Source organism: Canis lupus, chromosome 10, assembly GCF_011100685.1.
Source record: "Canis lupus familiaris isolate Mischka breed German Shepherd chromosome 10, alternate assembly UU_Cfam_GSD_1.0, whole genome shotgun sequence".
NCBI lineage: Eukaryota > Metazoa > Chordata > Mammalia > Carnivora > Canidae > Canis > Canis lupus.
Window position 1 is genome coordinate 67,181,189 of NC_049231.1, and position 27,967 is coordinate 67,209,155.

At 46.6% G+C, this 27,967-nt stretch overlaps 1 protein-coding gene across 7 annotated transcripts in view; it reads left to right on the plus strand.

Moving 5' to 3' along the window:
- Positions 1 to 27,967, plus strand: part of MEIS1 (Meis homeobox 1) — a 165,498-nt gene that overhangs the window by 121,924 nt on the left and 15,607 nt on the right. For 3 of the 7 annotated variants that reach the window (XM_038551459.1, XM_038551465.1, XM_038551460.1), the window contains 3 exons: positions 8,797 to 8,855; positions 10,086 to 10,175; positions 12,750 to 14,300. In XM_038551459.1, the coding sequence (XP_038407387.1) occupies positions 8,797 to 8,855; positions 10,086 to 10,175; positions 12,750 to 13,033 (433 nt within the window). In that variant the 3' untranslated portion in view covers positions 13,034 to 14,300. Of the gene's footprint in view, positions 1 to 8,796; positions 8,856 to 10,085; positions 10,176 to 10,498; positions 10,595 to 11,127; positions 12,207 to 12,749; positions 14,301 to 16,895; positions 16,942 to 27,967 lie in introns of those variants that run through there. The other 4 variants (XM_038551463.1, XM_038551462.1, XM_038551461.1 and 1 more) reach the window with 4 other exon arrangements.

Here is a 27,967-nt window from a genome sequence, read left to right on the forward strand (position 1 = left end):
GTCCACCTTTTGTGGTCAGTAGCGTTCAGGTTCAGGTTTCGGGACCATTAGGTATTTTTGAGAATCATAACGACAGCGTCTCAACAAACCCTTGCCTTTGGTCTTAAATTTGCAAAGCTCTTTTCATAGACATCCACGCACGTGGTCATCGCAGTTGTCGCACCTGAATGCTCCTGCGAGCTCAGAGCCGTGAGGGTGGCAGTTTTCCCACTCGATTCTCACACCTTTCTCCCTAGACGCTGCTCTGACCCCCCCGTCCTTGGCCAGTGTTTTGACCGTAATAGCGCTGAGTGATATCGTGCAAAGGAAAGGAGAGCCGCTCAAGTGAAACACACAGTCTCCCTATTTCCTCAGTGTGACTTAGATGACCATTAGCGTTTTCCAAAGCCTTGCTAAGTTCCAAGAGGAGGTCATCCTATTAGTTTACTGCCTTCCTTTGAAAAATTTTGTCATATACTCCAAAGGAGAGATTTTTTTTTTTTTTTTTTTTTTTTGCCTTTTAGTATAATTGGCTCCATTTGCATTTAAGGCCTCCGAGTTACATTGTGATACGCTTTACAGAGAACTCAGGTTTCAAGCTTTACTGATGGAAGCAGAAGTTCGGTGAACCTTCTAAGGGGTAGACGTGGACCTCCATTCGGGCCAGGCTTCATTATGCCATCCTGTAGTCTCACTTGTGACTGGGTGAAAGCAGAAATCAAGCTAAATTTCGAGATATCCTTCCTTGGAGTGGAGATTCCAGGCCTGGGAAGTTTTGGGCCAGTGAAGCCTTGGGTTGCTAAAGCAACTAAAGGAAAGATCCTTCAGAAGGGAAGTTACTCAGAGACCCTCCATCAGGGGGACCAGGAGTCTACTCTGTACCCCTTATGTATGCCAGGGCCGGTTACCATTCTCACACAAGTGGGTTGCAATTCCAATCATGCAGAGGAAGTTTTACTTGGGGGAAAAAAGTGTGTATTTGATCATTTGGGTGGCTGTACAGCCCAATTGCCTGGAATATTCATGGTTTACGCCTATTGCCCAACATAATTATTTATAGTGCCCATTTACTCTCCAAAGTATCTGACCTTCAGTGATAAATTATGCAGCCCTCCTACTTATAATGGAAATTGGCAGAACATTAAGATTTGTTTGAAATAAACGTACTTATTCTGCATGATGTTTAAGGGATGCCTAGTTAGATGCAATTGTGTTTACTTCTTGTGAAAATGGGAAAATTAGAATTTATACGAAAAATGGTTCAGCTTAAACCAAAGAGAGATACATCAGTCCTTTGAAGATATTATTATACCTACTTGAGCTTTTTCAATACCATAGGAGGTTCTGTTATCCTAGATTGCCCTGTCACCTGTTCATTGTGCCAATAACCTTTTACATTCCGTATCCCTTAAGCAAACCACTATTTGTTTTACATTTGTGCAGTTATACAAACTCAAATTTGGCAAATTGTCATATTTCAGTAAATATTGCACAAATACTATTTTATTACATATGCTTTATGTCATATCATGGATACCTAAGATATTTTTAACTGTTGAGCATTTCTCATGCTAGTTCTGGCAAGATATCCCCACAATTTGTTCCATTGAGTTTGGAGCCTGGTGCTTTAGTGATCTAGAAAGTCATGGGTAGTAGCAGAAGAAATAGAGACGGGCCACTAAAGGAGCACCCCTTGCTTTGAATTCAAGTAGATTAAAGGTTTTAGCAAGCTTTTATCTATATATATATAGATGCTTTTATTATATATAAAATAATATATATATAAATATATATATTTATATATATATTTATATAGAATAAAAAATCAGGTTATGATTTGCTTTCAAGGAAAACTTACCATAATATATAATGAGGTGATGAAATATTTGAAAGTTTATTTCAACATTTAATACATGGGTTTGTTATTACTTTGCATTATAGTTTTCAAATAATTAGTAATTTTTTTCACTAGTTGCTTTAAAGAAAATTTTATATGTAATTCACTTCCTCAGTGGTCTTAGACAACTACCGCTCTTTCTAGAGTAATTTGACAAATACACTCATCAATGCTAGAGAAGGGGAATCTTCTCAGACTGCTGATTGATGGGCTTATTGTGATCTGAGGAAATTTCAATATTCTGTTTCTAGAATGGATGGAGAGCAGAGCATGTGCTCCCTTCTCCCCTCCTGTCCACTCCCCTCTCCCACCCTCAGACACACAGATGATGTATTGCAGTCCTGGAACTGTTGGATCCGGAGGAGGTTGAGAAACTGGAAAAAGGTGCCAAAAACATGATTTCATAAGGTTTGACTTGAGATTGAGTCAACTTTCTTGAGTGTCTTAAAATCGTGTTTTATGAAATTTTATTCCACAAAGAAAGGGAGTGTGGAAGGCTTGGACCCTAAAGACTGCCAGTTATGGATCATTAAATTCAATAAGTAAATGTAAATCTGAAATGAAGAAATCCAACAAAAGATTTTGAGGTGGATTTTTGTTTAAAAGAACAGAGAGTTATTTGATAGATGATAGCTAGAATGCATTCCCTGCAGGGTCTGTTTATAAAACAGGCCTTCAAGTTATTAGGAAATGCTGACTTTCAAAATTTAAGACACATAGTGTATATAGTTTTATTTAAATGATGGTGATAAAGTTGAAAGAAATACTAGGAAGGAAATTCACGGAATAGGATAGGAAGAAAAAGGACGGAATTCTGGAGTTCAGCAGCTAGCTTCCGATGTGAAATTTAATATTTGAGCAATTTTCACAAGTCTTAATTCCATAAAAATATTTATAGAGATCTACCTAAATGAATTATATAGAGATTAAATATTATATTTACTTGCTGCTTATTTTAATTGATGAAGAATAGTATGTGTATTAATCACCAGCACTTATTCTTAAGAACGCATGGTTTTAATTTTTACCAAGTATGTACGTAGGTATTCCTAACTAACACCTAAATATTAATCAAGGATGACTGTAACTAATACTTCATTTAATGGATAGTCTAGGTATAGAAGGCATCTCTACTAACGTATCTTGCTATTTAATGAAATCATCTGCTTCATATCCAATTGATGTAATTTTAGCTCCTTGGGCATAGGAGGGTACTGTATGATGACACTTCTCCATTCTTAAATGGGTAGCTCCCTTTGTGTTGACTATTCACTAAACCTCGTTGGCAAGAGACACTATGGGGATGACTGTCATTGTGTAGAAACAATAGCATTTTGGTTTCACGTGGCCAGCTGGGTTGGCCGTGGCATGCTGAAGGAACGCCGTGGGCTCCCCTCAGTCCTCAGTAAACAAGTAGGTGGCAAACACTGAGGAACAGGACCGAATAAAGGAGAAAATGCTCCTTCGGAAGGTGAACAAGTCTCCTCCCCCTAGTTTTGTTAGTATTACAGAGAGCTCGTACCGTGGAAGACAAAGGGCGGAAGAGGAAAGGGCAAAGCCATGTGGAAAATGTCTGTGGAACCAGGAAAATGCACCCTGTGATTGGTTCTACTGGATGCCCACTGTGATCCTGCCACCCTTCCTGGTTCTCACGAAGAGGAAATTAAACTTGGCCGTCTGGTTTTGTAGGAAGTAACCAGGGCAAGGAGTAGAGGATAAACTAAAGGGCAAAGGTCAGCTTCAGAAAGCTGCATTACCAGATCTTGGTCAGAAAACCGTTCAGATATCCAAAAATGGGGAATGAGAAGAGACAGGTAGGATTAGCAGAATGGGGGAAAAAACAACAACAACAACAACAAACTGCCCAACTTTAAAGTCTGATGATCGCTAAGCATGTAGGGGGCAGGGGCAAAAAAAAGAAAGACTAAAGGAAAGCTTCCTGTATCTCTTTTTAGCATAACTCGGGATTCATCTCCCATTTTCCTATTTTAAAAATGCAAAGAATTAAATTCAATTTTGAGATGACCCCACATCTCAGATTTTTGAAGCTTTTGCTCCCCTTGCAACCCCTCATTCCCCCTTAGTAGAACTCTAGGCCTAAACAGGTAACTTAGAGTGAACAGAAATACACCTCTGTTTACGTTGACATGGAATGAAGCTGTAAGGCCAATCCATTTTCTTCCCGTCCTTGGTGAAACGTCTTGTTTCAAAAGGGGGTAACTTGGTCACAGGAAGGAATTCTAATCCATGATGCTATGAAAAAAGGAAATTTAAGGATTCTCTTCCTAACTCAGTCTTCTACCACCTAAGGGGTGTCTGGTTCTTAAAAAAAAAAAGTAGTTCACACAAAAATACTGTCTTTTCAAAGCAAAATGGGATTTATTAAAAAAATGTATACTTTGATTTTTGGGATGTGACATGGAAAGGCCACAGGGTGTTCCCCAACCATAACACTTAGAACTCAGAGGTTTACCTTTCTAAATGCCCAATTTATGGCAAATTTGAGCCACATTCTATTAAACCAAGGCGTGAGGCTATTTTAATGAGTAAGAAGAACTGTCCTGTTGTCATGTATTCCTCACAGTGTACATCTAAGTTTTAAGGGCTGTGATGTTTGGACATCACTTGTAAAAGTCTCCTGTTACATCTCTAAACTAACACACTTTTAAAAGAGACCTTATGAATATGGAAAATGCTAAAGATTATGTCTATTTCATGGGTATATTTTGTCTTAAGCTGTTTTGTGGTTATTGGAGAGTAGATTTTTTTTTATTGGACACTCGAATTGGAATTTTATCATCCTCTTTTTCTTTTCTCTTCAAAAACATTGTTTCTTCTTATGTTGAAGTTCTAATATATATTTATGTACTCACACATAGCCACAGATATATCTTTGAACGCACACACCACAGACGAGCTTAAAATATCTGTTTTACTGATGCTTCTCGAAATGAGTGTTCTAAGAAGGAAATACGTTCATGTAAGTTTACATAAAACCTAAGGGTCTTTTTTTGGTTCAGTGTTTAGAAAATTCTTGATAATTTAGAATCTTCCACAATGGAAAGTAAAGCATTCAGTCACAAAAGCGGGGAGGATGAGACGCAAGGTCAAAGGGCATTTTAGAAACAAACAGCTGGACCAGTTTATTTAAACAGATACAGGGATGGGGGAACTGACCTCTGTTTGACTTATAGTGGGAGGAGCAAGAATGTCATTTTATTACTTTGCCCAGAAGGAAAATGTTTTTGTATCTGAATTCACCCTGAAGCCATCTAAACACATGGCTTTACTGTATATAGCATAATTCCAGAGAGAGTATATAGAAGACAGTCTAGGATAAAATACACTAAATAGAACCAAATGTTGAGATGGTCTTAAAATCGAAAAGATGATGTTGTTTAAAAAAAAAATAAAATCTTTTGCTATTTACTTAAGTTATTTTCAGATAAAGATGCCCACCATGAGACCAGATAATATTATCAGTGTTTCATGTAAGTATAGGAAGCATAATCCAATAAGATTCTGAGAGTTTACGTATTGATAATGTTCATTATATTCAAAAATCGTTCTAAATTTGTTTTCAAAAGTGTGATGTTCTAAGCGTACCTACTAATGTCGTCAAACAGTTTGGACAAAGTGATTAAGGGTTCTGAGGTTTTCAGTTTCTAAAAATTTTTATTTTATTAAATGCATGGATTCTCACCTTTGTATCTACATATCCTATAGGTAGCCTACCATCTGTGTTGTCAGTAACAGCAAATGGCTCTTGCCACCGAGACAGAAGAAAATAGCACCTGGTACCTGTGGCCTCTTAGCTAAAAGGCTGTGATGAGGTACTTGCTCTCTACACGGGGGCCAGAGCAGGTGTGGAGTAACTGCATGTAATGATGGCCCCCGGAGACCTTTAGGGACACACAGACAAACCTCAGCATACTGAGCAGAGAGTGTGGACCAGATGATGAGTGGACGCAACACCCAAGAGGAACTTTCATTCTAGAAGGAATTCATTAAGATTTCATGGATGTTTGGGGTACCTGGGTGGCTTAGTTGGTTAAACATCTGACTCTTGATTTCGGCTCAGGTCATGATCTCAGGGAGGTGAGGTCGAGCCCACTTTGGGCTCCGCGCTGGGCATGGAACCTGTTTAAGATTCTCCCTCTTTGCCCCTCCCCTCTGTGTTCATTTCCCCCAGCACCACCCCCCCGCCACCCCCCGGTCTCAAATACAAAAAGGAATCAGGGATGTCCAACCTAGGGAAGAGAGGGGAGAAACCTGTGGGACATGATGCGTGGTGGGTATAGTTTTCAGTTCCCCGAAGAAGTTGTCCTGTGAAATTACCTGATTCTAGATTGAATAACGCAAAACCTTCTCATAGTCACCTTGTCCATAGATGGAGAGCACTTTCAGGTAAGGCTGCAAGGGCTTTATCAGAAACAATCCAGCAGAGGCTACCTGTCTACTTGGTGGGGAAATCATAGAGGGGATTCGTGTCAGTGACCAACCTAGGTGACAGGGAAAGCCCTTTTCAAACCTGAGGTTTAATTTTCCTATGATTCCTTGGGTGTGATGGCCATGGCTTCAAACCTGAGTCGGTTCTTATGAACTGGTCTTTGGAAATCTGAACATATGAGTGTGAAGGAAGCGATCTTTAGGATCCAGATAAGTCACTGGATCTTCTGATGCGTAGCCTTATCTTTGTCCATATGCACAAACAGTACAGTCATCAAAATTCCCAGTCTACAAATGTTCAATCATGCTTATTCCCAGACTCAACAGTAGGGTTGTTGCCAGTGGTGACTGGCTCAAAACCAGCTCCTTTTTAGATATCTGGTTAGTCCGGAATATTCTAGATGGGTGGCATGGCACAGGAGTGGCCATGCTCTTGTCAGGATGTTGGGGGAGGAGGTGTTCACTACCATTTGCCAGCTGTATGTCATTCAGCAAGTCATGAACATCTCTTGGGTAACATGTGACCTCCAATAAGTCACTTAATTTCTCTGAGCCTTGGCTTCTCTTCTGTTTAAAAAAGTGCTCTTCCTATTTTTAGATGAATAGTAAAACTCCTATCCACAAAATAAGATGTTTGTAAAAGGACTTTTAAAAAATGTTATCAGAGTTCCCTTCCTCTAAAAGCCTGCAGGTTATGAACAGAACCATAGATAAAGAGCTGGGTTTTCGGTTTTTTTTTTTTTTTTCTCTTTTACCTATATTAGTTACTCTGAAAATTACTTTTGGTATATGTGGAATATTAATATTAAATAATTTTCTAATTGGTCATGCAGTGAAGGCAGCTAATGAAAAAGCAGATTTTTTTTTTCATTTTAATTGGTTATTTCACATGGTGTTTGTGCTACACCTGTGCTTATAATGAGAATGGAGAATTAATCTAACCTTCTGCTCACATGATTCCAATTTTCATGGTTTATACAAGATAATGATAACCTGATTTGCAACACAATTTGTTGTAGATCTGTGTTTTAAATATTTTTATTAGCCAGTTCGGGAACTTCATATACAAGACTTGATAAAATACCTATTGCCAGTAAGAGTTAACACTAATGGTGGCCTTTTAGTTAGATTCCAGTTTCATTATTGACTTTAATTACTTTTCCGATAATAAAAGAACATAAGGATATAGGATACTGAGAATCTTAAAATGTCATGACGTGTGTATTTTTATTTTAAGAACCTGTCCCTCTCTGTGTAGTGGTTTGTTTTTTTAGGAACGATTTTCCTTCCTGAGTGGGCAGATTTACAAACTGGACTTCATACTGGCCTGTGGATCCTTGGATCATTATTAAACTTTCCATTGTATTTTTTTTATGTGCTGCTCGTGTCCAATATATTCAAATCGGAGTTGATAACTACAAGCGCTTTACGTTTTCAGAATTTTGTACGTCCCACTCGTTTTCTGTATCTGATACATAATTCTTAGCATTACGCCATACGGGTGGATCTTCCGAGACAGAAATTCAGACATCTCACAAGCTTGACTTTGTAAAGGCTTGTAACTCACCACTTAAAAGAAATTTCAGTGGCTGGCCACCTTTTGAGAGGCTGCAAAAATTGTAAAACAAAACAAAACAAAACAAAAACAACCAAAATAAGCCTTATTAAGACACTTAAGTGACTTAATAAGATGTTTTGTTATACATTTCCAGGACTAGCTGGAGAAAGCAATAATATAAGTTCAATTACTGTATAGCTGTGACCTCGCCTTGACCTTAGACTTTGCATAAAGAGCCAAAAAAAAAAAAAAAAAAAGCCACCCCAAGAAATCTCCACAAGGAATGCGTTTCTCTGAAGTCCCCAGCAGTGTGAGTTAGTGGTGATAAACTCCAGACATTCCCTCATTTGATGGTGTGCTCCCATCCCAGTTCATTATCTTAATAGTGGGCATTAAAATAGAATTAGGTTTGCAAGAGGTAGGGAAGGTTTTGATAAAAACTGTAAAAAAGAAGTCAGAGAACATAAGATTGAAATGTCACTAATTAGGAGAGGTAACAGATGCCCTTATGAACATCTTGCTCCCTCCACCAAATCCCCCCACCCCCCCCCACACACACACTTGCCATTGAAAAAGAGTGGTGGCTCGTATTGTTTCCTGAAAACTCTGCTAATTCCCCCATGAAAAGATGAAATGGAAGTGTCCAACTGTGGTAAAACAGGCAAACATGAATCAACTCAGAAACCCCAAGCCTGTGCGCTCAGAGGTCACCGGGGGTTGCAGGTTGTGGGGCATGTGAAGCGGCGCCCAGGGCAGCGCAGGGGACCGTTTTTTGCCCAGAATCTGGCCTCGCTCTCCCTGTGATCCGCTTGTCCTCTTCCCCCACCTCCTCCCCCCAAACCCCAACCCCCCCACCCCACCCCTGATGGTTTTGCTTAAGGAATAACGATTCGCTCTACTTTCTTGGTTACAGGTTTATTAATGCCCGGAGAAGAATAGTGCAGCCCATGATAGACCAGTCCAACCGAGCAGGCAAGTCCCCCATAGTGACTGTATTCAAGTCACGCAAGCGAAAAGCATCCTCAAGCCATTCACCGGGAGGTCCGATACCTGGTAAATAAACTGGGAGTGAGTACTAGGAGCGCCTGGCAATTAAAATCAAACCAGTTTAGTTCCATAACAACACTAATCAATTTAACATCATGATACAACATTTGGAGAAGGTCGGGCCTGGGGGGATGGGGAACCTAAAAAAAAAAAAAAAAAAAAAAAAGGGCCAACGGAGAAAAGTAACTTAAGTCAGATGCTCCGTTTACGATATTCTCTGTACACATTCAATATATTAATGTTATTTTTTTTTCTGAGTTTGCCTTCCCAGCTCTTTCTGCTACTATGACCACTCCCTGGTGCATGGCTTGGTGTGGAATTGCTGTAAACTTTATTACCTGTCAAAAGGGCAAAGGGGTCAGGATCGCTTGTGGGACTCAGTAAAGTTCAAAGACATTCAATGAGGTAGAGCTTTTGTGTGCTTTAATAACCCAAGGCAGCTCACTTCTGAAGCAGCTTTTCATGTACAGTTAAAACATGGGATTCAGGTAGTGGTATAAATACACAGTTTTGTTTTTTTTTTTTTCTTCTCAGGACTTGTTGTTAATAATCCATCTTCTGGCATTCAACTTTAAAAACCAAAAACCAAAAAAAAAAAAAAAAAACCCAAAAAAACAAACAAAAAAAAAAACGTCCTTTTGGTTTTTTAATTGTGTGCTTAAGACGGCACTACTTCTATGGGACCCCGGCTAGAAATCCGACGGGCATCTTTGTAGGATTTGTTCTTGTATTGCAGGATGCCAGGCGGACCAACAACAGTGTTCCTTGGGTGGGGGGGAGGGTTGTAGGTCTGTCCTGGTTTTAAGGAACACTCTCATGTCCTAGGGAGCATTCTGAAAAAAAAAAAACGATGTTGAGCCCCACAGCTAGACTGAGTCCTGTGATATTTTTTTTCCCTCCAGCACCCCATTATGTGACCAGTAGACCAAAAAACCCAAACATAAGGTTCCTATATCTTAGCTGTTCACTGAGCAGTGTTTGAAAACTCAGTCACAGGGGTGTCTGAGAGCTGATCTGAGAGAAACTCAACCAAGAATGTTTGAAAATTCTCCCCGCCTGGTATGTCCTCTGTCTCCTCGTGTCTCTCTCTCTGGCTCTCCCTCTCCTGGCCTCTCGGAGCCCGTTGTTAAGAAGCTGTGTTCTGCACTCTTGTAGTAAGTCAAGGAACGCCCTATAACCCCGACGGACAGCCGATGGGAGGCTTCGTAATGGACGGTCAGCAACACATGGGGATCAGGGCACCAGGTAAGACTCCGTTTTTGCGATTGCTTCTCATTTTTGACTCCAGGAGGGTCACCCCCTCACCGGCACAGGTAAATTCACCTCATCCTCCGCTGTAATCTCAAGCTGCCTGCCTTTGCCTGCCACATCTGTGCATCTCAGATACCGCAGAGGGGAAGCCAGGATCTTTACGCGCTGAAGATCTCACTATTTTTCAACCCTCTGGAACCTGTTTTTTTTTTTTGTTTGTTTGTTTTGTTTTGTTTTGTTTTTTAAGGGTCTTTTGGCACTATCTGTTGACTTTGCTCATTTTCTGGCCTCTTCTTGGATTTTTATCTCCCTTCTAGGACCTATGAGTGGAATGGGCATGAATATGGGCATGGAGGGGCAGTGGCACTACATGTAACCTTCATCTAGTTAACCAATCGCAAAGCAAGGGGGAAGTAAGTACAAATGGGGTCTTTGTTTTCACTTTGTCCTAGGAATATTTTTTTCCTCTTGCATTTTCTTATGTTCTCCTTGCCCATAGCTTCATGCTTGTTCATCCCTTTCCATTAAACTCCTGGTTTTCTCTCGCTTCCTTCGTTTCCTCCTTGGTTGTGATCAAGCTTTTAAGCTTATAAATACTGTGTATGATGTACATTTATCCCGTGTGTTGCTATTATACAGTACTGACCACATGACAAAACAAGAAACAGTCAGGAGGTGGGGGAGTGGGTTGTCATAGCAACAGACTGATTTGCAAAATGTAAGCAGTCTGCAGCAGTGCAAGGAGAGGAAAGAGCATGTCCCCAAAGTGTCATAAATCTGTCTAACCGCAGTTGATGCATGAGTTACATTTCTACACTAACCTGCAAGACACCGAAAAGCCAAACAGAGACTTCTTTTAGGTAAAATAAACACTGGCTTTACTTAGGGTAAGTAAAGGCATATTTTGAGCGTCAGTCAACTAAACTTTGATTTTTTTTTTTCGTAGTTTATTCCTTTGTCTGTCCATCATAATGGGATTACGTGTGGCGATGGAAAAAGGGAGAATACAAAATAGAGGTGTGCGCAGCAGGCTGCAGGGCTTAGCCCAGGCTAATTGACTATATCCAAATTAAGTATGCCATCACTTGCAGTGTGACAAATGGATTTGACTTATTCAGTATACAAAAATAGAGATCATTAATGCAATCTTCAGTGGCAGGCCCAGGGAAGTGGGCCTAGGAAAACTGTCCCAGATTCTTGCTCTTGCATTTTGTCTCCTAAAAAGACGCTCCAGCAATTCGTGTTCAAACAAGTAAAACTGTTTTGAACACCAAAGCTCTTGTTCACTTCCTAAATTACCCCTAATAGCATTGCCCGGGCTTTGTTTCCGAAATTAAAAGCAGTTATGTCGGAGTCTTGGTCGTGTCTCTGATTATATTAACACACTCTTTAAAATCGCTTCGGAGGCCAAGGGTAATTCGTACTGGTCGTCTTCTCTGGGCGTGAGTCAAATATAAGTTTAACAATTAGCTCTTGAAAACATTCCATTGAGCTTGGGAATGCAACAGTCTTATTACCTCATCGTGGAATTCTCTAGCTTAGTTAATTTAAATATTGTTTCTTAGTTTCTGGGTCAATTAAATTTAAATGATGTATTTTATGCTTCGTGACCAATTAAATTAATAGGTTATTACAAAAAATATTATCATCTTTTTTGATTAAAGAGCTGTGGGTACAGTATATTTTATAAGCAATTTTCATTAGTTCAAAAATGTTCCTTTAGGCTAGATTAAGCAGCCATTCATTGCTAGAGCCTGGAGACCTTATTCGAAGGTGTTCGTCGTATTCACAGTGCACTATTACTTAGAACTAAAGCCAATTGAACCTACTTAGCAATAGCGTTATGCCTTTCACCCTTGATGATTATGGAGCTTATAGCTCTCAGAAACAATACACCTGTCAGTTTCCATCAACTATAGCAATCCATGCAGAAGACAAGAGGCCCCTCCAAGCAGGAGGGGTATTGTTTTAGGTCCAATTTTTCTTATTGTTCTCACAATCATTGTAAGGTGGACGGGGTTTTGTGAAGGCTTTCTCCGCCCGCCCCCCCCCCCCCCGCGCCAACCCCCCCCCCCCCGCCATCTCTAAGAACCCACAAGGAAGGAATTCATTGATGACTGTTATCGTTTATTATTATTATCATCATCATCGTTCAAAGTACGGGTTTCGCTACGTAATCAGCCTTCGAATGCCTCTCCACTTGCGATTCGTGGGCCATGTTTCCTGACCAGCGCAGTGTACTCCTGCCCTCTTGGTAGAGAACCTTTCCGGGGGACAAAAGTGCTTCTTCAGATCAGACCTCAAATAACAGTCTTATTTTTTTCAAATAAATAAGAGCTCAGTAGGCGGACCTGGTAACAGTGGCAATGAAAGGAAAATAGTCGCAAAATGTGAGTTTCCGGCATGACGTTTCTCATCTTATTTCCTTCTGTATGAATCCAAAGCATTCAGAGCTATGTTCCCTTATTCACAATGTTCCCTGGCTTTCATAGGATTGCCACAGCCAGAGCCACACTACTGCTTTTTCATAATATTTTCTTTTTGTTTCTTTCTTTTGAATTTCTACAGGGCTGCAAAGTATGCCAGGGGAGTATGTAGCTCGGGGTGGTCCAATGGGTGTGAGTATGGGACAGCCAAGTTATACCCAACCCCAGATGCCCCCCCATCCTGCTCAGCTGCGTCATGGGCCCCCCATGCATACGTACATTCCTGGACACCCTCACCACCCAACAGTGATGATGCATGGAGGACCGCCCCACCCTGGAATGCCAATGTCAGCATCAAGCCCCACGGTTCTTAATACAGGAGACCCAACAATGAGTGGACAAGTCATGGACATTCATGCTCAGTAGCTTAAGGGAATATGCATTGTCTGCAATGGTGACTGATTTCCAATCATGTTTTTTCTGCAATGACTGTGGAGTTCCATTCTTGGCATCTACTTTGGACCAAGGAGCATCCCTAATTCTTCATAGGGACTCTTAAAAAAGCAGGAAATACCAACCGAAGTCAATTTGGGGGACATGCTAAATAACTATATAAGACATTAAGAGAACAAAGAGTGAAATATTGTAAATGCTATTATACTGTTATCCATATTACGTTGTTTCTTATAGATTTTTTAAAAAAAATGTGAAATTTTTCCACACTATGTGTGTTGTTTCCATAGCTCTTCACTTCCTCCAGAAGCCTCCTTACATTAAAAAGCCTTACAGTTATCCTGCAAGGGACAGGAAGGTCTGATTTGCAGGATTTTTAGAGCATTAAAATAACTATCAGGAGAAGAATCTTTCTTCTCGCCTAGGATTTCAGCCATGCGCGCTCTCTCTCTCTCTCTCCTTCTCTCTCTCTCTCTCTCTCTCTCTTTCTCTCTTTCCCTCTCTCTCTCCCTCTCTCTAGCCTGGGGCTTGAATTTGCATGTCTAATTCATTTACTCACCATATTTGAATTGGCCTGAACAGATGTAAATCGGGAAGGATGGGAAAAACTGCAGTCATCAACAATGATTAATCAGCTGTTGCAGGCAGTGTCTTAAGGAGACTGGTAGGAGGAGGCATGGAAACCGAAAGGCCGTGTGTTTAGAAGCCTAATTGTCACATCAAGCATCATTGTCCCCATGCAACAACCACCACCTTATACATCACTTCCTGTTTTATGCAGCTCAAAAACATAGACTGAAGATTTATTTTTAATATGTTGACTTTATTTCTGAGCAAAGCATCGGTCATGTGTGTATTTTTCCATAGTCCCACCTTGGAGCATTTATGTAGACATTGTAAATAAATTTTGTGCAAAAAGGACTGGAAAAATGAACTGTATTATTGCAATTTTTTTTTTTTGTAAAAGTAGCAGTTTGGTATGAGTTGGCATGCATACAAGATTTACTAAGTGGGATAAGCTAATTATACTTTTTGTTGTGGATAAACAAATGCTTGTTGATAGCCTTTTTCTATCAAGAAACCAAGGAGCTAATTATTAATAACAATCATTGCACACTGAGTCTTAGCGTTTCTGACGAAAACAGTTTGGATTGTATAATAACGCCAAGCCCAGTTGTAGTAACGTTTGAGTGCAGTAATGAAATCTGAATCTAAAATAAAAACAAGATTATTTTTGTCATGCTGACTCCACTGCTTGAAAAATTTGTTTACTGCCCCCCCAAATTTTTAATGATTAATGCAGTAAATAGGAAAATTAATTTTAGCTCCCTAAGACATATTTGTACTTGAACATTTTAACCACAAAGTAAATTATTTGATAATAGTCACTGATTTCTTTAAGCTGACTTAATGAACTCCTAATATCAGCAAATTTAAGGCCTGAGGGTACTAAACTAACTGTAGACTCAGATTGCATCCAACAGAATTACTCACCTAATATCAGTGTAATTATTCTTGCACGTAATGGCAAACCTAAGTACAGAGGTAAGTCTTTTACTGAGAACGTTACCTAGGATGAGCAGTAGATGTTTATTAGGGAATTAACTCTGTGAATTGAAGAGACCAGACTTCAAAATCTAATTTTTATAAATATGCTCTATGTTCTCATTGGATAAAACTGGTTATTAACCAATTTTCCAGAACAGCTGTACAGAATTTCTGCATGGCAGCCAGCTAAATGGTACAAAATAACATGTTTAAGCTGGACTAGCTTATAATTTTATTTAAATAAAATTGCTGCTATAAAACGTGCTTCCCAAAGCTAAAGGGAAATATACAAATATTTTAATTAAGGCAAATCCTCGGTTTAAAAAAAAAAAAAATTCATCCTTTTAGGAGTGATTGCTTTGTAAACAAAGGATGGGTCAGAGGAGAGCGCCTTCAACTCCAGTCTGACTTTTCCGGCCCATGTCACCCTATAAACCCGCCCTGAACAATTCTATTTTCTATTTGAAAAGAGAAACCAGCTGTGGGTTGGGTTTACTAGGTGACGTGTGATTGACTGACTCACCTGCTGGAGCGCGGCGCGCATTCTCACCTTTTGTTTATTGGGCCTTGTCCCTAAACACGTGGGTGCGCGGCCCGGGACGGAGCTGGACCCTCGGCCGCCCCCGCCCCGCCCCCACCCCCACCCCCACCCCCACCCCCACCCCCACCCCCTAGGCCGGATTGTTTAAATTTCTCCTGCGGACCCGCTGGCAGTTCCTCGGCGACGTAAATAGTCCGTCTTAAGTGAGATAATTCTCTCTTGGGGGGGCTGGTTGCTAGCAGTGAACCACCATTTATTTACTTTAAAAATTCATAATAAACTTTATAAACTAACCCGTCCCTTTGCCCCTCCTCCCCAGTCCAGGCCTGGGTGAGTAGGGTATTTTCAGCCTTTATTCTTGACGGATGCTCCGGCCCGGGTGGGGGAGGGAAAGAAAGGGGAGGAGAGAGCAGGAGGAGGAGGAGGAGGAGGAGGAGGAGGAGGAGCAGGAGAGAGATATGGGAAGCGGCGGGGGCTGGGGGGCTGGGGGCGGAGAGGCGGGCGCCGGGGGAGACCTAGGGCGCCAGTGAGGGAGAATCGGGGAATATGGAGACTATGAAGATTCGAGATCCTTAGTGTCCAATGAACTAGAAAAAAAAAAAAAAAAAAAAAAGTAGGATGCCCTGCGTCCTTCCCCTGCGTTCCCCGCTCCGCGTGGCGGCCTGGTGAGGGCCTGACTATGCTCCCGGCCTTTCTCCCCCGGCCTGGGCGTCCCCGCTCCCTTCTTAGCTTTTCCTCCTGCAAATTTCGGAGCCAGCTCCGACGTTATTGAGGACACTTACGGAAAGAAAGAAAGAACAGAGGTGCTGAGGGTGTTGCTGATGTTTCTTAAAAGGCAAAAACAAAACGCCCTCCTCTAAACAAGGGCACGCAATTGTACCTGCTTTTTAAAAAAAAATTATTATTTTATGGGGGGGGGGGGAAGCCCGCTGGTTGAGTGAGACTTTTTTTTTTAAGGCAGGATTTAAATATTTTTTTAAAAAATCAAAAATATTTTACCCTATCATATTTAATCAGCTGTAATTATAACACATTCGAAATGAATAATATGTCTTGACAGTATTTTTATTGTTATTGTTCATTGCATGATGTTCGACTGCTTTAGAAGCACAGGAAAGAGAAGTAAACGCGCTACAAATGGGGAATTACCCTCGTTTAGCATTAAAATTCATTTAGATAAAATTGCCACAAACATTTAAATGGGAAGATTAGTTCCCCCTCACGCCTTATTGCACTCGCTCAATGGTTCCGTTAAGAACATTTTACACGTTGGAAATTCCGTCTTCTCAGACGGCTTGCTGTTTCCTAGTTACCCACATTCAAAGCAAAGGCAGCAGCAAAGGCAGCCGCAGCAGCAGCAGCAGGAAAAAAAAAAAAAAAGTTTTGGCAACTGGTCTGCAATTCATCCGCCGCTGGCCCCAGCCTCCCCCCTCCCCGGCAGCCCGCCCCCCACCCATCACCTTTCCCCACCCCACCTCTTCTCTCCCCATTAAGCAATTTGCTGAGCCCTGTCCTCCAGAAAACAAGTTGCTTGGTTGCACAGTATTTGAATATAATGTTAAAATACAAAGAAGCCAGTTCGTCCCTCTCGGGGTCTCCCCTCTGGGGCTGCGGCTGGGGGTGGAGGGCTGGGGTGGGGTGGGGTGGGGAGGGGAGGGGGGGAGGGCGCTGACTTTCCTCCATCCCCTGCTCGGAGGCCACAAGGCACTTTTTTTTTTTTTTTTTTTTGGCTTTCTTTTCTGCCAGGACATTTCCAGGAAATCCACCACTGTTTTCTGCCCGCATTAGAAACGCGTGAAAGAATTAGTTTGGAAAAGTCGGTGCAACGTCTAGCTTCTCCCTCGCCTTCTCCCCGGCGCTCTCCCTTCTTCCCCCTCCGCCCCCGCCCTCCCGCCCCCTCCTCCCCGCGCAGGGCCGCAGGAGCCCGGGAACGTCGGCTTCGACTGCCATCTTTTGGGGATTTGGAAAAACGACTCGGTAGGAAACGGAGGGAGGCGGAGGCGGAGGCGCGGGGGGTGGGGGGAAACCCCCTTATTATCCTGTGTCGGAACTGGCTCCCTTAATCTCATGCTTAAATATTTGATGTGGAAAAATTACCCATAAAATTAGTTACTAACAATTTCAAATTGAAATCACTTATCGAATTATAAACGCATTAAAGCTGTATGGATGGTATTAGGGTTTCCTCGGGAGGCAGCGGGTGTCTTCCCACCGGGCGCCCGGCCGCCGAGTTCCGCCCCGGGGAGGGCGGCGGGAGGCGCGCGCGGCGCTCGGGCGCGGGGTCCGGGCCGCGGGGACCGAGCGCGCGCCAGGCCCGGGCCGAACCCCCCCTCCCCGCCCCTCCGGCCCCGCCGCCCCCGGAAACCTCCTAGGCGGGTCCGACGCTCCCGAGAAGGGAGAGCTCGCTCGCCCCGGGCCGGCGGGGCACCGACCCCCGCGGGCCGCCCCGTGCGCGCCCCTCCCCGGGCGCGGGGACCCCGGCCCGGACCCTGTGCCCCTGACCACGGCTCTCCCATTGGAGCGCGGGCCCCTGGGGGCGCCCCCACCCCCTCCCCGGGAGCGCGCTGTCTCCTCCCCGGCGCGACAGCAAAGTCAAGTGTCCTGGGGCCGCCGGGGCTCCGCGGGCGCTGTCGTGGGCAACCCGGGCCCCCTTCGTGCGGGACCCGGGGCTGCCCGCTGCCATCGCTCCCGGAGCGCCCCCGGGGCGCGGAGGGCGCGGGGACCCGGGCACGGGCTGCTGGGGACGCCCCGGAGCCCTTGTGGATGCCGGCAGGCCCTCCCTCGGCCCGCGGGAACGCGGTGAACACCTGGGTCGGCTCAAGCCCGCGGGTGGGCGCCGGGACGCGGGGGAGGGCCGTGGCACCGCGTGGCACCGCGTGGCCCGCACCCGCGCGCTCCCCTGCCCCCTCCCGCGCCCCCCCTGCGCGCCCGACTGTCAGGCGGTCCGCAGCTCTCGGGGTGGCCAGGTGCGCTGTGCACGGGGCTGGGGAGCCCCTCCCAGGTGAGGGAGCCGCCGGAAGGCGGAGGGGGTGCAAGGGGGGTGCAGGGGGGGTGCGGGGGGGGGCGGGGGGATCCCTTTCTGGCCGGATCCGCCCGCCAGCGTGTCCGTAACATTCTCTCCCAAGGCGGAGCTGAAAAAGGAAAAACAAACAACACATTGAGCAATCAGTTCGCCACCGTTTGAATCTGGAAGAGTTTTGGCCCTAAAAACGGGCGCCCCGGGGGTCCCTGGCGGGGCGGGGGGGCTGGAGGACACTTGGGGCGGCGCCCCAGGGTCGCGCCTCCGCCCGCAGCCCCGGCGGGAGAGCGGGGCGCTGAAGCCCTGGAGACGGGGGTGCGCGCGCCGCCCGCCCGCCTTGGATGGGGCCCCGGGAGCCCCGACCCGGCCCGCCCGCGGGCGCGCTCACCTCTCCCCGTGAGGCGGTACGTGCACCACCCGAGCGACCATCTCCATCTCCAGGCGGAAAACGAGTCCCGGGACCGGGACGATTCGGGCAGCGGCGAATCGAGTCACCTGCTCGGCGGCCGCGCAGCCGGCTCTGCGCGCGGGGGCCCGGGGGGAGGCGCGCGGCGCTGGGGTCCCCCGCTCGGCGCCCCGCCTGCCCCGCGGGTCAGGAGCCCCGCGCCTGCTTCCCGCGGCCCCGAGGCTGGGCTCGCCCCGCTCGCCACCCCCACGTCCTGCGCGCCCCGGGCACCCCCCCCCCCCTACTCACACCTCTGCGCTCCCAGCCCCCTCCCTCCTCCCAAAGCGGCTCGCTCCCCTTCTCCACCGAGGGGCCCCGGGCTCTCACCCCCCACGCACCCCTACGCCCCGCGGCCTCAGGTCTTGCAACTCCAGCCTGGGTAACCTTTCGCCTTCTCGCGCTCGCCTGCTTCACCCAGAGACCTGCACACGGGTGGGTGGGGGCGCTCGGCGAGGCCCCCCCGGAAGCGCCCTGCTGGAGGGGGGGCCCCCTGGGGCCTCAAACAACCAGATGCCTCCGTCTGGGGGGAGAGCCCTGCGCCCCTGGGCGGTGCCACCTCCGGGAGACCCAGCAAAGCTGCAAGCGCCCCTGCAGACGCCCCCCCTGCCCCCCAACTCTGGCTCCGAGCGGCGTCTGGCACCGCGGGGAGATGCAGGCGGGCCACGCGCCGCGTCCCCGCTGGCCGACCCACGAGGCGCCAGCTCGTCCTGGAGACTCAGTTTCCCCCGGACGGTCGTGGAAGCGGGGGAAACACAAGGCCAGGGCTGTGCGGACCCACGTACCCCACCCGACCGCGTTCTCCAGAGGTGCCTTTTCAGGTGGTCCCTAAACTGTGAAGGGCCCGCTTTGTGTGTTATCTACTGGGGGTGGGGATGGGGGAGAAGGAGACTCCCACCGCCCGCTCCCGTCTTTAATGTCTGAAATAACGAAATGCCTGTGTGGCAGCTGCTGCTTGAGCCAAAACTAACTCTTTGGAAGACGGAAAAGAGTGAAAGGCAAAGAAAGACTGTTCATTTTTTTTCCTTTGGTGCCGTTTGGGATGTCATCTGTTTCCTTGGCGACTGTGTTCAGCCCCCGGAGCCCCTGGGCTCCTGGATTGTTAGGGGGGAAAAAGCATGCTATTTCTGCACCGTCATTTATCACTGTCACCGCATAATGATTCCCCTTGCAGCCCCTTATTGATGTTTGTAATTGCATTATCTCATAAAGGAGGATGATCAATGAAACCGAGCCGTGCATTCTGGGGTCAGAGGAAGCCAAAGTACTGTTTGTCCCCTTTAATACAACAAGTACTCATTATCTTTAGGTCTGCATTCAAAAAATGATCTGATCTGGGGCTGACCCTGTCGGACATCCCAACACTTTTTAAAACGCGGTTTGTGTAACCTTTTGCTTAAATGCTAAATCAAGTACCTGTCTTGCATTTCAACGAAACAAGATGCTGAAACTGAATGGGAGAAGGTTGCTTCCCTTTTCTTACTTTCTTTCTTTCCTTTTTTTTTTTTTTTTTTTTCCTGAGAGGGGTGCGGTCGTCTGTAGCCTCCCGCGATTTTACACTGCAACTGCTTAGTGCTATAGTGTAGAAAAAAGCAGCGCCCAACAACAAGGGACCCAAGTTCTCTAAGGAATGAAAAAAAAATGGGGGTGAGTGGGTAAAAGGTATCTGGGAGCATTTAACAAGGTCGCTACTAAAAGATCAGAATAAAACCACATCCGGTTTAATTAATAAGAGCTATAAACTGAGATAATTCCCCACGATTCTGCCCTCGCTGCTCGCTTTTACAGACTCATATCTCTTCGGTTTAGATAAATGACTTTTGTGCCTGTTCGATTCTCACAACAACAATAACTAAATCAGTTGCACGTTCTGTATCTAAAACCCTCTACAAACTCCAGCAAATAAAAAGAAGTTCATTTGTCTATTAAGGGAAGTATTTAGTTGAGCAGAAATGTCCCAGCAACGCTGAATGGAGTTCATGTAATCCCATGAAAATCAAGTCATCTTGTTGCACTGAAGTAAATGAAAAAATACAAAGGAGGAAAGGTCCAAGTGTAATTTTAAACTAAATGCATTATTGCACCGTCACAGTGGAAACGTGATTGTGTGGCTGGGAGGGAGTGGACAGCAACTCAGCTCACAGTTAACTTAAAGGTTTTAGAAAGGAAACAAGTATCCCAGGTTTGGTTATCATTTTAATTTGTGGAAAGAGGAGAAATGGAGATCATTCTAGTTCATCACGTCCATAAATTAGGGTGAAAAACCCCTCCAAAGACAAAGTAAAGCAAAGAGCTTATTTTAAGCATTGCAAGGCGGTATTACCAGAAAGACTGAGAAGTTCCCAGTCTTCTGAAGATGAATTTTCCTTATGTTAATGACTACCCACCCCCCTCCCCCCCAAAAAATAAATGACAGAAAGAAAAGAAAAAGGAGAGAAGGAAGGGAAGAAAAGACCGACCGAGTCTGTGGGCTTATTTTTCAAGTTTTAGAAATAATTTTAAATCCACAATATACATCAACATTTTAAAATAAAAAGATCTAAATGAAAAGCTCTCACCGAATGAGAAAATGAGTAGTTAAATAAAACAGAGTGTGTTCCTATAATTTGACACCTTGACCCGAAACCTTAAATCGAATGCTAACGATAACAAAGGGCTGAAATATTCCCATTTGGAAAAATAACTTTACTGATAAAACTAAGAGAAGTTTCGACTGTGTCGAAGTATCACTTCATTTTTCCCTAGGAGGCGGGTTCTTCTAAAAAGTATTATTTTCCAGCAATTCTATCAAATCACTTTGAAATAATATATGTTTTGTATTATTTAAATATTCTGGCACTTTCGTTCTTTGAAAGTGCTCAAAGTGAAATGGATATGCAGCAGCGCATATATTTAATATAAATGGTATCTTGTCGTTAACATAAAATATTAAAGGGAAAATAAACTTTGGGCTTTGTCAGTCGAGATAGAATTTTTTAGCATAATACCCTTTTTCAGAACACACAAATGGAACCCTTTGATTTTAACCAATCAACACAAGTCTTTCTCTTATTTGGTTGGGGATCTGGCTCCGTGTACGTTTTCTATTTTTAATATTTAGTGTTATAGCCCACGGTTAAAATAATGAAAAATTAGTCTCGTTTCAGAAATTATTTATTTATGGAACGAACATGATTAAAACATAAACACACACACAAACTGCAGCTGCAACAGAAAAAAAAAAAACAACCTGATTTACGGTTATTAAATCTTTGATCGCCATGTTAATGTTTCTTTTTCTACCTTTCATTTGCATTTTAATCTATCGAATCTTTACAATTTTGCTGCCTCCTATTTCCATGATTGATTACAGATCTGAAATAAGAAAAACCAAGCCTAGCTTTTCTTTCTTTCTTTCTTTCTTTCTTTCTTTCTTTCTTTCTTTCTTTCTTTCTTTCTTTCTTTCTTTCTTTCTTCTTTCTTTCTTCTTTCTTTCTTTCTTTCTTTCTTTCTTTCTTTCTTTCTTTCTTTCTTTCTTTCTTTTCTTTCTTTTTCTTTTTCTTTCTTTCTTCTTTTTTTTTTCCTCTCCTTTTTTCTCTCCCCCTTCCTCCCCCCCCCACCCCCCCGCTCCCCGGGTGGATTTCTGAAACTTTCTCTCAATGCTAATGTAGACAGGACAAATTAATTCTGCTCTTTTAAATGTCAAAGGTATAAATAAAAAATGTTTTCTGTCCCAAACGTGAATATTTTCCCAGCCGCCGGTTTCCGAGTCGTAAAAGCCCTTATCCCAGCCCAGCGCAGTGCACGGCGAGCTGCAGACGCGCGCTCGGCGGCGCGGATGCTCTAAGGGGCGCGTGGAGCAGGAAAGGTGAGGAGTTCATCGTCCCTGCAGCATCCGCCGCCGGCCTCGGGCCCCCCGTCCCTCTGCACCCCCCCCCCCCATTGGGGCCCGAGGGTGGCCGCGTCCCAGTCCCACCGTCGCCCCCGAGCCCGGCGGGGGCTCGCTGTGGCTCCAGGAGGTTTCTTGGCACAAGCAGTAGAAAGACAAAAGGGAGGCGACGCGGGGCTGTTTGTTTTCTCTCCCGGCCTACCCTGCCCCTTGGCCCCGGCCCCCGCCCCCGGCCCCCCCCCCACGCCCCGGCCCCGGCCCCGGCCCCGGCCCCGGCCCCGACGCGGCGCTCCGGGAGCCAGGCGCGGCTCGGGCTCCGCGGGGCTGCACGCAGGCTGCCCCCCTCCCCTCCCCTCCCCTCCCCTCCCCGCGGGGCCGCCTCCCCGAGCGCCCCCCGCCCGCCGGGAGCCGGTCCCAGGTGCGCGGGGGAGGCCGGCGGGGCGCGCGGGCAGGGACCCCCACGCCCCCGGGGCGCCTCCGCGGGGTCTCAGCGGCCGAGCGCGGCCCGACCTCGCGGGCGGCTCCAAGGGCCGCGCGGTGCCCCGGCGGGGATGGGGGCGCCGGGAGGAGCCGAGGGGCGGCCCCGCGCCCCCAGACCCCCGCGGGGCGCACGGGCGGTGGGGCGACGGCGCCCGGAGGCCGCGGAGCCGGACAGTGCGCGCAGCGGCGCCCTGGGGGCTGGGGAGCACCCGGGGGCTGGCCGGGGCGCGGGGGCGCGGGGGCACCTTCCCGGGACCCGAGGGGGAGTCGGCGCCCCCATCCCCCGAGACCCCAGGGGACCTGCGGCCTGGAGATGGGGGGGCCTTCGTTCCCGGGGATGCGCGGGGGCACCGGGGACACCTTCCCCGGACCCCAGGGGGACCTGCGGCCTGGGGGGAGCCGTCGTTACCGGGGATGCGCGGGGGCGCGGGGGGCACCTTCCCCGAACCCCGTGGGGGAGTCAGTGCCCCCCACCCTGAGACTCCACGGGGACCTGCGGCCTGGAGCTGGGGGGCCTTCGTACCCGGGGATGCCCAGGGGGGCACCGGGGTCACCTTCCCCGGACCCCGTGGGGGAGTCAGCGCCCCCCACCCTGAGACCCCACGGGGACCTGCGGCCTGGAGCTGGGGGGCCTTCGTACCCGGGGATGCCCAGGGGGGCACCGGGGTCACCTTCCCCGGACCCCATGCGGGAGTCAGCGCCCCCCATCCCCAAGGCCCCACGGGGACCTACGGCCTGGGGAGGAGGGGCCTTCGTTACCGCGGATGCGCGGGGGCACCGGGGTCACCTTCCCTGGACCCCGTGGGGGACTCGGTGCCCCCATCCCCGGAGACCCCACGGGGACCTGCGGCCTGGGGGGGGGGCTTCGTTACCGGGGATGCGCGGGGGCGCGGGGTTACCTTCCCTGGACCCCGTGGGGGAGTCGGCGCCCCCCACCCCGAGACCCTACAGAGACGTGCGGCCTGGGCGGGGGGGCTTCGTCCCCGGGCCCGCGGGGCGCCTAACGGATCGCAGAGGGGCGCGGGGAAGACGTTTGATCCGGGCCCGACCCTTTGTCTTGAAGCGGATTAGGCAGCCGGAGAAATAGGAGGAAAAACAGAAAGTCTAGACAGGAAAACTTATTGTGTTCACAAAATATAAAAATGAACCGAGCCGGTCTGGTACCTGGAGGGTGAAGATAGATCCTTGTAGACAAGTGCGAAGACAAGACGGGGAAGATTTAAAGTGAAAGAAACGGCAGATTATTAAGAAAGTAATAGTAAGGTGTCCCATACACTACAGTTTTATTGTTGGGTAGTAACTACCCGATTTATTTATTGCCGGGGCTATATAATAGAGATAATGACCACAAACTCAAGATAAATTCTCAGGCGCCCAGCTGGACAATTCTTTTTTATTTAAGAGAGCGCGCCTGAAAGGTGAGCCTCATCTCCTCCCCTCCTGGAGGATCCGTCTTGCTTTCCAGCGCATTATGAGCCTGACATGCAAATAAATAAGTGCTGCGGGCTCTGTGGGTAGGCCCCGCGGGATTTATCTCAGGTGTGAGGGGAACATACACGGAATATGAATTTCCCCAGGAGCAGCGGGGATTCCTCCCTCGGCCTCCCCTTCCCACCCAGCTGTCCTGCCGGTGGCCCTCCCTGTCCCCTGATGACAGCAGTGACCGCCCTGTCTCGGCTCCCGGTTCCCGGACACACGGGTCTGGGGAGGGCGGGAGGCCGGGGGAAACCCGCAGACACCTCCCCAAAGCAGGTTGACCCCCTGGGACTGCGGCCAGGGGCGCGGCGACAAAGGGGAGGTGGGTTTGTAGGTAGGACTCCCAGGAGGGGCCGCCCTGGGAAGCCTGCTGACGTCGTTTGGAAACCTGCGAAATGGTGCCCAAGTTGGCTGTCCTGGTCCGTCGGGTTGACAGGCCCCAAGGGGAGCCAGAAGGAGCCCGGACTCCCCTGGGGACCTGTCCGCCTTTCTTGGCCTCAGTTTCTCTCCCTCCCTCGAGCCAGGCAGACGGAGCCACAGTCAGGGATGGAGTGACCCCGGGCCTGGCTCGCCCGCCGCCAAGGTCAGGAGGGGGCGGGCGGAGGCCTCAGGTGTTGGCTCTGGTGACCCGCTGCTGGTGGCTGCAGTAACAGTCACCCCGCCTCTGAGAAGCCGACCTCCTCCTCCTCCCCCTCCTCCTCCTCCCCCCCGGGGACTTCTCTCCCCCCACCTGCGCCCTGCACCTCACAATTCAGCCCGGCCAACCCCCCCCCCCAACGTGAAGTCAGCATCCTCTTCTGGGTGTCTTGCCTTCTAGCTCATTTTTGGGGTGACCTTCAGACATAGAGTGTCGCAGCCCCACAATCACCACTTCTGTTCAGAACTTCCCTTCCTCTGGGTTTGCCGGGGAGAGAGCACACCTTACACCTTACACCTTACACCTTACACCTTACACCTTACACTTTACACCTTACGGGGACTGGGCGGGAGGAGAGCAGCCAGCAAGCGGGAGGGGGCGGGTGGGGCGAGAGGGAAAGGGGTGAGGGGCTGGGGACCCGGAGCCAGCAGCGGGGTGCGGGTGCTGGGGCGGGAGCCAGGAGGGAAGGGGGATCTGAGAGAAGGGAGAGAAGAGGCTGCTTCTGTAATTCGGCGGTTTGTAGGAGGGATGATATGATGAGGCTGAGAAGGAGGACAGTCCTCGTCAATCTTTTACAATATTGGTGTCATTCGAGCACAACTTTATCTTTGAACCAGAATATCTGTTTCAATGATTTCCATAAGCACATAAATTATAATCTTCAGAGCCTTCAATATTTCTTTCTGTACTTTATTAAGTGTTATTGCAGAGGCCATTTATGAAGTGAATGATTCAACTTTTAATCTTTTGAACATTAAAGTGTATTCCACTGAGTTTCCTTTTCCAAATAATCTAAAATAACAAAAAGAAACTAAGCTCATTACATGAACAAGTGACAAGCGTTTTGCTCTCAGCCTGGCAAGTTGCCTCACTCACTTCAAAGGATGATAAACTAATTGTTTCCAGAGTTTATAAGTAATTAAGCTATTATTTGGGGAATTTATGTAGCAGTTTTATTCACCATAGAACTTTCCAGTGAGAATAGCCAAAGACAAGTCTTCAAAAATACCAAAATTTTAACAATTAAAAAGTCTGTCCTTTTTGATAATAATGAAAGCTATTTTTATTTTTAAAAGCAGTGGAAAATGTAAGCAAATGTAGTTTTCTTCCAAAGTATATGATAGGTAGAGGTCATTATGTGTAATTAATGCTGAAAGGAAAATGAACATGTAATGGCTTCCAAAGATTAAAACATCTGTAACTATCAAGTTTTAAAAAGTTAATTTTTAAAATCATTCAGCTTGATTCATCTCAATATGTCTGGCAGGAAAAAAAAATACGCCCTTTTAGGATTCCATATGGAAAGTTTAAAAACTTAAATAATTTTAGTATTTTAATCAACTTTTGATGCCTGGACAATAAGAATTAATGCCAAGGAATGTTAAGTGCTTGCATTTCCCTGATTTTGCAACAGAGAGATGTACTTACTTATTCACCCTTAGATTAAAATGAAGAGACTACTTCAAAAAAATCTTTTCAAATGCATTAAATTCAAACAAACATTATTTCTCTAGTTCAACCCATGTTTGTCATTTTTAAATAACACGGTCTGCCCAAAATAAAACAGTGTTCATTAAGGGAAAAAGTAAGGCTTTATAAGGAAGTGATGAATTATTCTGTAAATTTCAGCAAACTATATGACACTTTAGTTTAATAGACATATTGTTTATACACGCAGCAATGTGCTATTTTAACATATTGTTTTCCATCCAGATTTTTTTTTTCCTTTGGAAATGAGCATGTTTGGTTGTCACATGAAGGAGTTAGAAATTAATAGAATTTTCGTGTTAGAAGGAAATATCTTTGGAGAATCGCATCGAGATAGAAATGTGAGGATCCGAGTAAAGGGCTGTAGGAGCTTGTTTGAAGTAAGAGACGTGTTCTGGAAGTTACCTACAAAAACTGGGAACATAAAAAAAAACAAAAACAAAAACAAAAAACCTGGGAACATGAGCTGGTTCAAGATCCATTCCCCTCACCACAAAAAAAAAAAAAAAAAAAGTGGGAATTGGCTCTAAGGGTCTTACAAAGAAAATACCGAAGTCCTAGCTACTTGTTTTAAGGAAAACGTCTCCAAAGCAAGCCCGGGGTGGAGTTGGCCGGGAATGGCATTCGACTCAAGGTCGGCGTCGAATTTGTGGCATTTGTGTAAGCCGGGGCAGTTTAGATGTGTCGTCGTGTCACCGTGTCTGACTCAATGTCCACTGCCCTTATTCCACTGGACTCACATTGTTAAAGACCCAGAGCCCCGCAGCAACCCGTGAGGAGTAACCCAACGCCACTAACGCCGCAGTGACTGACCTTCCGGAGGCCGGGCGCCCTTGGACTCCCTTCAGGACACTCAGCTATTGAAAATGAGCTCGTTCCGGGAAGACAGTGGTGACTCTGTTGCAGTGGCACCTGTGGCATCTCACACCACACCTGGGCCGGACCTCGCCGAGACGGCCACCACCCGTGATTCGCACCCAGAGCCCGAAGGCGGCTCCAGGCACATTCTGTAACATGAAACACGCTATTCTGATCAAGGGCGAATGACATCTCTTTGCACATCCCTCCACAGGCTTCAGGAGGTGACTAGAGGCCTCTTTGAGGGTTTCTTTGCAGTAAAAATATTTCCCTGTTAAGGGGTGCTGCCCTGACTCTATGTTAAAGCTTAATGGTCAGAGATTTCACGGTGTGTTGAGTTCAAGATGTCCATGCCGATACCACCCAGAGAGAGAAATGCTGTCGTCCCCGACCTATGCGCACGTTGGAAAGGGGTGTTGGGGTGCAGGTGGCGGGTGGTGCTGACGCAGTGGCCGGACTTCTCGGCACTCCGTGTAGTTGTCCTGACTCCATAACTCGAGCATGATGCGCTTTATCTTCGTCGGATCTTTTTCCCAATCACTAAGTGACA